The sequence below is a fragment of the Rhamphochromis longiceps genome, linkage group LG6 (assembly GCF_057381845.1).
Source record: "Rhamphochromis longiceps isolate RC_006_pf linkage group LG6, R_longiceps_female_GT1.1, whole genome shotgun sequence".
Taxonomy (NCBI): Eukaryota; Metazoa; Chordata; class Actinopteri; order Cichliformes; family Cichlidae; genus Rhamphochromis; species Rhamphochromis longiceps.
The window spans coordinates 37,574,245-37,585,782 of NC_140562.1; the positions used below are offsets into that span (position 1 = coordinate 37,574,245).

At 40.8% G+C, this 11,538-nt stretch overlaps 2 protein-coding genes across 3 annotated transcripts; one reads left to right on the forward strand and one right to left on the reverse strand.

The window, feature by feature from the left end:
* Positions 1-1,633: 1,633 nt before the first annotated feature.
* Positions 1,634-9,016, forward strand: taf5 (TAF5 RNA polymerase II, TATA box binding protein (TBP)-associated factor). 2 transcript variants are annotated; one of them, XM_085410558.1, is made up of 11 exons: positions 1,634-2,078; positions 3,557-3,782; positions 3,877-4,192; positions 4,417-4,580; positions 4,733-4,868; positions 5,235-5,355; positions 5,432-5,561; positions 7,575-7,739; positions 7,884-8,061; positions 8,221-8,398; positions 8,522-9,016. In XM_085410558.1, exons 1-11 carry the CDS (start codon positions 1,658-1,660, stop codon positions 8,734-8,736), a joined length of 2,250 nt encoding a protein of 749 aa, XP_085266684.1. In that variant the 5' UTR covers positions 1,634-1,657; the 3' UTR covers positions 8,737-9,016. The 2 variants fall into 2 exon arrangements, with proteins under 2 accessions (XP_085266684.1, XP_085266683.1); XM_085410557.1 differs by having other exon boundaries at positions 1,635-2,078; positions 3,554-3,782.
* Positions 9,010-11,534, reverse strand: atp5mk (ATP synthase membrane subunit k). The gene is made up of 4 exons (XM_085410581.1): positions 11,379-11,534; positions 10,091-10,195; positions 9,851-9,944; positions 9,010-9,137 (listed from the first exon to the last, which is right to left on the reverse strand). The coding sequence occupies exons 2-3, from the start codon at positions 10,175-10,177 to the stop codon at positions 9,855-9,857; spliced, it is 177 nt and encodes a 58-aa protein (XP_085266707.1). The 5' UTR covers positions 10,178-10,195; positions 11,379-11,534; the 3' UTR covers positions 9,010-9,137; positions 9,851-9,854.
* Positions 11,535-11,538: the final 4 nt, after the last annotated feature.

Here is an 11,538-nt window from a genome sequence, read left to right on the forward strand (position 1 = left end):
GCGCATGAGTAATCAGGCGCTTTGTAACTTGCTATATGAAGGAGTCACTTACAGATCAAAAACCTTCAGTCTGACGTGTTTTAAAGTGAAAATGAAAACAAAAATATGTCAGCCTACAAAGTAATGTTGTTATCTTTACACCACAGAAAGGAATGGATTTTCTCTCTAATTAGCAGCTTTACAATGGCCCTGTGCTGATGACCACACCCTGAGCTGCTGGTGTTCACATGTATGTCTCCCACTTTCACCAGCCAACCCCACCCCCATCTCTCCTCCACAAGGAGCAACATAGCCGCAGTGTTATACAACGCTTCTTGTGCCGTGAACCCTTCTTTTGTCCCAGTCTTTAAAATCGACTGTAGCCTGCGTGCTGAACCTGCTGCTGAGTTATCAAAGTCTTAATGTCGAGAATGCATTACACAGGTTTATAAGGTGGAGATCAGTTACAACCAGAGCTATACTCAATAATAGACTGCAAGTACATGTTTGTGTTCATTTTTTGTTAGAACTCAGTATTATTGTATTTACAGTACATGTATTATACTTGAGGGTGGAGTCAAATAAAAAAACAAACAAATCCAGATTTTTGCACTATTTCCAGCAGAGACACAATGAAACAAGATCAAGTTCTAATTTTTTACTGACAGGCTCCTTGAAATAAAAACAAATTAACTGCCTCAAAAGATGCACAGTCAGCTGTACATGAATGCATTGACAGACTGTTCGCTCAAGCAAGGTGTGCTGTCTTGTTCGGACAAAAATTCGGACTCAGCAGAATGCAAAGAAAACACCACTCATACTCATACACAGTTACTGTCCTTCTTGTGTTTCCTCAGTGATACAAGCTGTCACTTATTATGAAAATGCTACTTATACCTCATCTTACTGTGTCACACATTTTCTGAAGACTCATATTGTATGTCAATAAAAGAGGCAGATGGATCATAAGATAATGTAAAGGTGCAGAAGATTGATGTATCAACAAACATCTATATTAATAACAGTGTAACTGAGGAGATGACGTAGAAATTTGCAAAGTAATTTTCACTTTGTTTTCATTCACCAATGTTTTATAGATTAAAAAGAATACCAGATTGTATTCATAGCAGCAACACATTGTCCAAGGAGGTGGCTGGGACGCTGGCCAGCTGTTGTGTGGGAACAAAGTGCCACCAACTGGTAAAAAATGATATAAATTGGATTGTATAATTATTATTATTATTAATATTATTATTAAGATAGATACGTCACTCTATACACATAACAATTCTCTGGTGAAACCTATGCACTTGTGAATGCAGTCTTTATGCTGGGGTACAATTAGATATTTATACTTATATTTATATTATTATAGCATTATAGCATCAAGTTATGAAGTGGGCGTTGCCACAGCAGGTAATTCCATATGTTTGATTCGGCAGACTTTTGACATCAGCTGCCCTTCCAAACGCAAACCTCAAATCAGTTTTTCATCTCGAGCTGAAATCGAACCGGCGACCTTCCGCTCCCTAATGCGTAAACCGCTACACTACACTCACTCGAAGGGCGGGACTTCTGTAACACCACGCTCACTGGTAAGAACCAATCATATGTCTTGGTCTTGTACGGTTAGTGTTTTCCGTTGATTTACGTCGCACATGCGCAATTCATTCTGAAAATGGCGGCCGTACAAGGTGGTATGAGCGACGCTGACATAGAAACGGACATTAAAACAGAACCATCAACCGATGGCTTTGGAAATAACAATGCTAACGATGGTAGAGTGCTCTCTGCGTCTCCCGGCTCCGGCTCTTCGACTGGAAGCAACAAACAAACAGCCGCGGTTACCCCGGAGGACCAGCAGACATTGCTGGCAGTCCTGCAATTCCTCAAAAAGAACAAACTCATCGAGTCCGTCGAGATTTTGCGTCGTGAGGCGGGATTACCGGAAAATTCACTGGACCCGAAGGCAACTGAATCGGCCGGGGCAGGATCGGGAGGTGCTGCCGGTATTGTGGACTTAGAAGGCGGGGATGTGAGCTCTCTTCTCAGCCGAGTTACCGGATCATCCTCCGCCGGAGCCCAGGCGCCAACGAAAGGTACAGTACAGTTAGCTGCCGCTTTTATGTATGAAACACTTAACAAACATCTCCTGATCAACCACGAGTCTGACACAACAGCCTAATGTAGTGGTATCAGTTAGGGATAATGCTCAGAGCGCTAAGAGTTAAGCACTTCTTTACTACAGGGTGTGTTAACTTCGAGTACTAACATATTCGAAGTTTATATAGCTTTAAGTTTTACGGCAGGGTTACTTCGTGTTCATTCAGTGAAGCGATTGCAGTGATAATGTGTTTTTAATGTGATGATACCAGTAATAATATGCCGTGTATGATGTGAAAGTCTAATTGCAAATAGAAAGTGAAACAGCTAAATATATTGTTATTAACTGATCATACCCTTTAAAATTAAAAAAAAAAAAAAAGGAGGCAAACTTGAGTTTATATGCGGTGGAAAGAAACCCAGGGTCAGATACAAACTGCAGTTTTTTTTAAAGAAAAAGAAGGTTTAGCTTTACCAAGCATCAAAGTGTATCAATCAGACTTTTGATATATTGGTGATGGGAGGGATACACTGCAAAATCGAAAAGTTTGGAAACGGAATTTTTATGGTGGTTCGCATCAAACTCGAGATTTATACCTGGCATGCATGATAGAAAGTTCAAGCACTGGGCAAATAAAGGCATCGCAGCAATATGCACAATGTTTAAGGGGGAAAAATATGTTGGGTTTTGAAAGACTGAAGGAAAAATTAGAATTAGGTGAAGATGAACAATTTTGATACCTAAGATAAGTAAGGTATTATTGTGAGGAGGAGGATAAAACTGATCAAATAAAATGAGATTATTGAGGTATTTCAGAAGAAAATGCAGAGAAATCTCTGCTTTGTACAGAGATTTAAGGTCATGCAGAAAGACGTCCTTTCTGTATATTAAAGACAAATAGGATAAAAGAAAAGAAGGAACAAATTTAAGAAGGAACTTTAATTTTTAAAACACAGTGCATGGCCACTAACTCCAGGATACAGAGAGAATTTAACATGATCTGTTTTGTTGTTGTTTTCTTAAGCTTCAAAAACTTGGAGGAATGCTGCATGCTGGAGACTGTGTGGACAAATTGATGTAGAATTGTGCACATGTATTTTGGTCGTGCCAAAAAATAAAGGGGTTGTGGAATAAAATGTGCAAAGCTTTAGGATATGGAATGCAAAAATCATGCAAGACATTCTATTTGGGCGACTAGTCAGATGACACAGGACAAAAGGAGGATGGATATTTTTAAATGTTTTTAATATTATCAGTCAGTTAAAAAGCAATCACCAGTATAAAGTGGGATCATTGACCTCGGAGCATTGGTGGTGCATTGTTGGTAAAAAATAAGTCTTAAAAAAGGCAAAGTTGTATTTACTTTGTAGTTACATTGACAGTTTAGGTAATCTTAAAAAGGATTTTTCCCACGTGGATACAACCAACACACTACTAATACAACCCATCTCATTGGGACTTTTTCATCAGCAGTTGCAGAGGACCAGCCAGATGTCCGTGTGGTACTGTCAGCTTACAGCCAGCAGGGAGATCCAACTCTTTATGAGGTCTACTACAGTGACCTCAAAAAGTTCATAGAAACAGTATTGGACTGTCACAGAGCTGAACTGTCCCAGGTCTTCTACCCACTTTTTGTCCACATGTATCTGGAGCTGGTGTACAACAACCATGAAAGTGAGGCTAAGGCCTTCTTTGAAAAGTGAGTCTAATTGTACATTATTCCAAATATCAACCACACTCCATTTTCCGTGCACCTTAATAACTTTATTTCTTTATGTTCACCTCCCTCTCAGGTTCAGTGGGGACCAGGAGTGCTACTATGAAGAGGACTTGCGTGTTTTATCTGGCTTGACAAAGAAGGAGCACATGAGAGGCAACGAGACTTTGTTGGACTTCCGCACCAGCAAGTTTGTCCTGCGTATCTCCCGCGACTCCTATCAGTTGCTGAAGAGACACTTGCAGGAGCGTCAGAACAACCAGATCTGGAATATTATCCAAGAGCACCTCTACATTGATATCTTTGATGGCATGCCACGCAGCAAGAGCCAGATAGATGCAATGTCTGGCAGCTTGGCAGGAGAGGCCAAGCGTGAAGCCAATAAAACTAAGGTTGGATTTTTACGCCACACATTTGGACGTTTGACAACTTGAATTTTGAACCCATGACCCTATACTGAGGGCATCCAGTAGCTTTTTAAAATTAAGATAGCCTCACATGTATCTGCCACCAGTTTGAGCAATTACTTCTGTCTTCTTTTCATGTTTCTTTACACTTATATACCAAAACCTTTGAAATGACATGTCCTTGTTCCTTTGTCACTCACCATGTGAAGGTTTACTATGGATTGCTGAAGGAACCAGAAATTGAGCTGCCCCTTGATGATGAGGATGAGGAGGCAGAGAATGAGGAGGGTAAACCCAAGAAGAAGAAGCCAAAAAAGGACAGCATGGGCTCCAAGAGCAAAAAGCAGGATCCAAATGCTCCTTCACAGAATAGGTAGGGATTGTTTACACAGTACTGTGCTGTGTGTTTGTTGCACACTACTGTAGAGACTAATCTAATCTTCTTGGTCAGATATATTTTGAATGTCAAAGTCATGCTTTTTGAATCAACACAGAAAGAGGTCTGATAAAATGTGTCTTATTTAGGATACCCCTGCCAGAACTCAAAGACTCAGACAAGCTGGACAAGATCATGTACATGAAGGAGGCCACGAAAAGGATTCGTCTAGGATCAGATAACCTCCCCTCTGTCTGCTTCTACACTTTTCTCAATGCATACCAGGTAAAGCTTTATGATGCATTTAATTTGTTTGCCAGAGGAGCAGCAGTTCTCCAAAATGATGGTTAGTCAATACCTATTTTTTTGGCCATAGTTTCAGTTGACTTATGTTTTCCTATAGAGGGGACAAATAAAAATGGGGAAAAAATAATTTTATCCCACACCTGGAGACTTGTTCATGAGTGATGAATTTAAAAAACAAAAAAACCTCATTATGTTTCCGGTGTAGGGAAATATGTAGGATTGCGTTCTGATTGTGGGTGTTTGGATATGATATCGGTCGTAGTTTCAGAATTGTCATACCTCTAATGATTGTGCATTGAAGCAGTGAAAACTATGACATAAATTAATTGTATTTATTTTCTTAAGGGTCTGACTGCAGTGGACTTCACTGATGACTCCAGCCTGATCGCAGGAGGCTTTGCTGACTCCACAGTACGAGTGTGGAGTGTCACACCGAAAAAGCTCCGCAAAGTCAAGTCTGCAGCAGGTACACTATTTTATACTGACAACATCTTTACTTTTCTAAAACATTGCCCTTGAATTTTTTCCTATTTTCTTTCAAGACTTGAACTTGATTGACAAAGAGTCAGACGATGTGCTGGAAAGGATCATGGATGAGAAGACGGCCAGCGAATCAAAGATAATGTATGGACACAGTGGACCAGTGTATGGCATCAGCTTCAGCCCGGACAGGTAGAGCCACTCGTCCACCTGACGATAATGGAGATTACATGTTTTTTGTTAAATCCTTTAAAAATTACACTATTTATTAGGGGTGCAACGATACACAAAATTCACGGTTCGGTTCGATACTTTGGTGTCACGGTTCGATATTTTTTCGATACAAAAAAAATGTTCATGCCTTTTTAATTTGTCATTTATTAAATTTTCACGGCACATTCCGCACCACATCTCTGTGCGTTCATCATTTGTTTGAAGCCAGCTCACCTCCTGCAACTAGTTTTTCGAGAATACGTGCTTCTTTTGTGGTTCGGACTCCTGACATTTCTTTGGAGGTGGAGGAACATCACAGTAATTGCTTAAAGGAGCTTCTTCGACATCTTTAAGAGTTCTAAACAAATGTCTGTCCTCCTGAAAATCTTATGTACGCAAACACGCGTTGCAACTTCTTATCTTGTGCGCGTTTTTTATTTTGACAGCAAATGGGCACCTGCGGACCACTTATGTGCAGCCCTGGTTGCAGCCACAGAAATTATTTTGTCCATGAAACCATAAAGCTGCACTTTCTTTTTGCCTTATAGTCTGATTTGTCATAACTTTTCCGTTTTGTGGTAAGCTTTTCTTTGGCTGTCACTTCTTCACCCTGACCTGTCTTATTTGGCTCAGCAGAACTGAAATATATATCCTGCTGCTTTTACACACGCACTCACATAACGCTCAGCGATTCTCTGCGCGATCAACCTCTCACATGTTTAAGCTGCGGGAGATTTCACTTGTCATGTTTGCATAGTAAGCTAACGATTGATAAGACGATGTCAGAGGAATTGGTGCGCAAATTATCATCACTCACAGATCAGTGCTGTCGCTCTCTATACACAGTTCGCGCGATTGCAAAGTGAAAGCAAAAAACAAGCGCAAATTCAAACGCGATTTCAATATGTCACATATTGACAGTGGCTCACCGATGCCAATGACATAATTACCCAGCTACATTTCTGAAAGAATGCAAAAGCATTGACATATATTTTTCCTTCCTACGATAGCCCGACGGGCAGGGCAGAGATAGATTTTGGTAGCCCGACTGGAAAAATCGCTAGCCCCAGGACGTCGGGCTAGCGATTTTGCGAGCCCTGTATCTGATTGAGGAATCACTCATCTTTGGAAAAGAGAGTTTATTACAGAGAAATGGCTCTTTCCAAAATAAAAGCTATACTATCCGCTTCTTCTGGGCTATATTCTCAGCAGCATATTAAACATATCAGGTCCCCATAAGGAGGATCATGTGCTAACAGCTGTCTAAATGACTCGGGTAAAGTTTGTAGCATGCGTGCTTGTTGTTTTTGTCTGCTTCCACTTGTCTTTGCACTAGGATGATGTCGGCGTAAATGTGCAGTCATATTCGTTGTGTTCCCACTAGTGCTGTCAGTGTTAATCTCGTTGAAATGACGTTAACGCCACAACACGGCAAATCTCCGTTAACGAGCTACCGCCGATCGCCCGGTGCATGGGGCTGGACGGCCAGCACGTTAACGAGCTAACTGCGCTAACACACTAGCTCCCACCCATGTAATTGAGCATTGCGTGGCACATCCAACATACTGTTTTACTTTAGTCCATGACGCGCTTACCTTCAGGGTCATACGTCACATGAAAACCAAAATAGTTCCAAACGCCAGATCTGAATGAGGGTGGAGGAGGTTAAATTTGCCATGTTGCAAGGAGAGCTTAGCTTTCGTCTCGCTAGCGTGCCCTGCGCTCAGTGAATCTGCGTTCGACTACTCCGCCTAGGCTGCACTGTCGAGCGCAGATCCACTGAGCGCTCAACACAGACAGCATCGTCAGAAGGAAAGTTGATCAAATAAATTAAAAATGTTGTATTGTTCGATACATATGCGTACTGAACCGAAAGCACTGTATCGAACGGTTCAATATCGATACGAATATCGTTGCACCCCTACTATTTATTTATTTATTTATACAACAGATCAAGCTGTATATGTCATGAAAATGTTTCTCTCTTTTCAGAAACTACTTGTTGTCCAGTTCAGAAGATGGTACAGTAAGGTTATGGAGTCTCCTAACGTTTACTTGTTTGGTGGCCTACAAAGGGCACAACTACCCAGTGTGGGACACGCAGTTTTCCCCCTATGGCTACTATTTTGTGTCTGGAGGACATGACAGGGTAGCCCGGTAAGAAACTTCAGACCTTGTTTTGTAATTATTTGATAGCATATTGGAACATCATGTTGTTGTTGATCCACATTGGCTCCTTCTACAGGTGCTTTTCATTGGTCCACCTTCTGCTCTTTTTTTTTTTTTCTTCTTTCTTAACAGACTCTGGGCGACAGATCACTACCAGCCTCTGCGGATATTTTCTGGTCACCTGGCTGACATCACTTGCACTCGTTTTCACCCAAACTCCAATTATGTTGCCACAGGATCATCTGACCGTACCATCCGTGTGTGGGATGTCCTAAGTGGAAACTGTGTGCGCATCTTCACTGGTCATAAGGTTAGAGTTCAACAGACATCATTTAGAAAATGTCATTTTAGTCACATTATATTGAAATGTGCATAATTGTTCATGTAATGATGTATAGTGCAGCACAGCTAGAAATAGTAAATGCTGTTTAAACATCTGTGAATCTAATATTTTAATGTCATCTTCCAGGGTCCCATCCATTCACTCGCTTTTTCCCCCAATGGGAAGTTTTTGGCATCAGGGGCCACTGATGGCAGAGTCCTCCTGTGGGACATTGGCCATGGATTGATGGTGGGAGAGCTCAAGGGCCACACAGATACCATCTATTCCCTCAGGTTCAGCAGGGATGGTGAAATCCTTGCTTCCGGTGAGTGTTGCAAGTTTCTTTATACTTTTCCATCAAGCGATTAACCTCAAACAAAAATGATATGACATGGTCACGGCTCAAAAATGCACTATAGCCAGAGTGACAAAGTGTAATGTTTTCCAGGTTCTATGGACAACACGGTTCGCCTGTGGGATGTAATGAAAGCATTCGATGACTTGGAAACAGATGACTTCACGGCAGCTACGGGACACATCCATTTACAAGATAACTCCCAGGAGCTTCTGCTAGGCACCTACACGACTAAATCAACACCTGTTATACACCTTCACTTCACCCGGAGGAACCTGCTTCTGGCTGCTGGAGCCTTCAATCCTTGAGACTATTTCCCTCTGAGAACATAATCAATGGAAGCTAGAAATTATGCAAAACTGACTGCCAGAAGTAACTGAGGAAGGTTATGGCACAGTGAAAATAACTATTTATCAGTTTACATTTGGCTAGCATAACAAATTAGGTTAGCCAACTATGAGAGCCAAACAGAGGACTGTATGTTTAAGTCGTTGTGTTGAGTACAGCCTTACTGAATACATGGCTGACGTTTCTGTATTATAGTCTTTTATACTGGTGCACACTGTAAATAAAGAAAAGTGTTTTCTATGTTTTGGGCATAGATGTTTTTATTGTTAACATTGGAAAACCAAACACTCAAATTTCATTACAAGCATGTCCAGCTGCTCTTTCCATTCCAAGCTGTTTGAAATGATGGGCAAATGGAAGCCTGTAAGGACAAAAGAGAGTCAATCAATTCAACTGAATAACTACAACATGGTGCCAAAGAACACTTTCACATGTGGCAGAGTAAACGACCTGCTTTGCCATGCAAGCCACAGTTGCTTCCCTAATACTTTTCAAAACGAGCAAGATATGAGTTTCTATTCGTTAGCAATTTATCGTTTTTATGCACAGCAAAAAACATTGTTTGCATACCACAGACAAAATACACATTTAGTGCAAATATGCAAGTGTAGTAATAGATAAGCAGAATAAGCATGGGTGATAAATATGGATCATAACTCTTCTTTCAGCTGCTCCCTTCAGGAGTCACCACAGTGGATTATCAGCCTCCATCTCTCCCCACCCTAGCATCCTCTGTCACACCAACCCCCTGCATATCCTCCTTCACTACAGCTCCATATTACCATATAAATATGGGTCATAAATTCTACCATTAAGAGCAGAATAAAATTCTGTGTAATAAAATATAATTCAAGCTAACAATCAGAATTTCATCAATGTTTTGGTTTAGCAGGGAGTAGTGAAGAGTTACTATCGCAGTTTGAAAATCAGATATATTTAAAAGAAATAAATCACCTAATGACAACAGTAACGTTCTGCTAAAATTTGACTTGACCATAGTACTTGGAAAGCTGGTGGCTGGTTGCTTGCCTACAGACTGTTAACACTGAAAAGCAGAAAGACTAACATACTTACATAATCACTTTTCTGTGACAGCAGGCTTTTTCTTAGGCTTCAATTTGAAGAAAAGGGCGATGGCTGCAAGGCTAGCATATGTGGCCAAAACACACTAAAAAAAAAAAAAAAAAAAAAAGGGGGGGGGGGTATATAAATGCTGTGAGCAATGCAGTATGACAAAGTATGACAGCAGCAGGGACGTAGAGCTTCTTGCTTTTAAACAATTATACAATTAAGCAGTTTATATACACAACTCACATTCCTCCTTCCTGTGATTGTGTATGAATTGAAGTACTTGGCAATTCCAGTGAACTGGTGCTGGGTTCCAGCGTCATGTCCTGCCATGATGGATATCAGATGGTCCTACACAAGAAAAATGGCAAATAAATAATTAGTATACTATATGATAAGCAGATATATTGACTGTACAGAAAAATAACGTCTTCCAGATGCTCCCTTTAGGGGTTGCCACTGTGCATCACCTGCCTCCGTCTCACCCTATCCCTAACATCCTCGACTGTCACACCAAACCTCTGCATAGCCTCCTTCGCTACATTTGTGAATCTTCTCTGTGATCTTCCTCTTATCCTCCTGTCTGGCAGCTCCAGCATCTTATTCTCAATTTAACCACCCTCTTCTCTACACTCAAACCATCCTATCCTCCCCTCTTGAACTTTGTATTCAAAGCGTTCAACCTGAGCTGTCCCTCAGATATATAATAATTTCTAATTCTGTCCATCCTGGTTACGCCCAATGGAAATTTTAACATCTTTAACACTCCCACTTCCAGGTTGCCCACCTGTCTTTCTGTTAACGCAACCATCTCACTACCATCGTCTAAAACTCCATTTTCACTCTTGCTGAAAGAACAAGTTCTCCCAAATGATTATTACACTTTGTAAGTAAATCATGTCTCTATTTAATGGTAGTGATTTGGTTGGGAGCTATTGATCAGAGAAGGCATGACACGACATATTATCATTTTCTGTAAATGTAGAGAGAGGTGAATTCAGAAATCATCAAGGTCCTAACAGAGACTATAGCTTAAATAAATTAATTCCTAGTACTGGGTAGACTTTATGGGTGTTATTTGAGAAGGGGGAGCTCGAGCACGTTTGCAACTACTACTCTGATGCACAACAAAAAACCTATCGGTAAATTAGCTACTTAAAATTAGTACCAGCATAGTTACATAAGAGAAGTTACAGCCTTTATAGTTGCTAGCCCAACATGGTACGTCATTAAAATATGACCGACGTGAAGGACATGTCTTCGCATGAACACCTAAAATGCCAGGTTTTGCTTCTGGTTAAACAACGCTGCAATTCAAATGCATTAATACAAGACATTTTAGCGAGTAATGCACACTCTGTAGTCAGTTAACGTTAGCTTGCTAGGTTAGCTTGCTAGGTAGTTTATTAGTTTCAGATCCATGGCTTAAGCAGTACAACATCACAGATGCATTGTAAAGACAACTTGACTCTACTTATAACTGCTCAAAGCAAAGTAAGTGGTTCAACTTCTTTCTCAAGGTCTTGAGGCTTACCTTAAACACTCGAGCACAGTACAACCAGAATGAGACAGGTGCCCTTCAGCAGAGGCCGCAATGCTAAACTCGCTAGGAAGTCCCGCCCATGGTCAGCGATCTAGGACTGCGCCATTATTTGTTAAAAATACTGTCACTCAAATTTAAGGCCGAGAGCGTT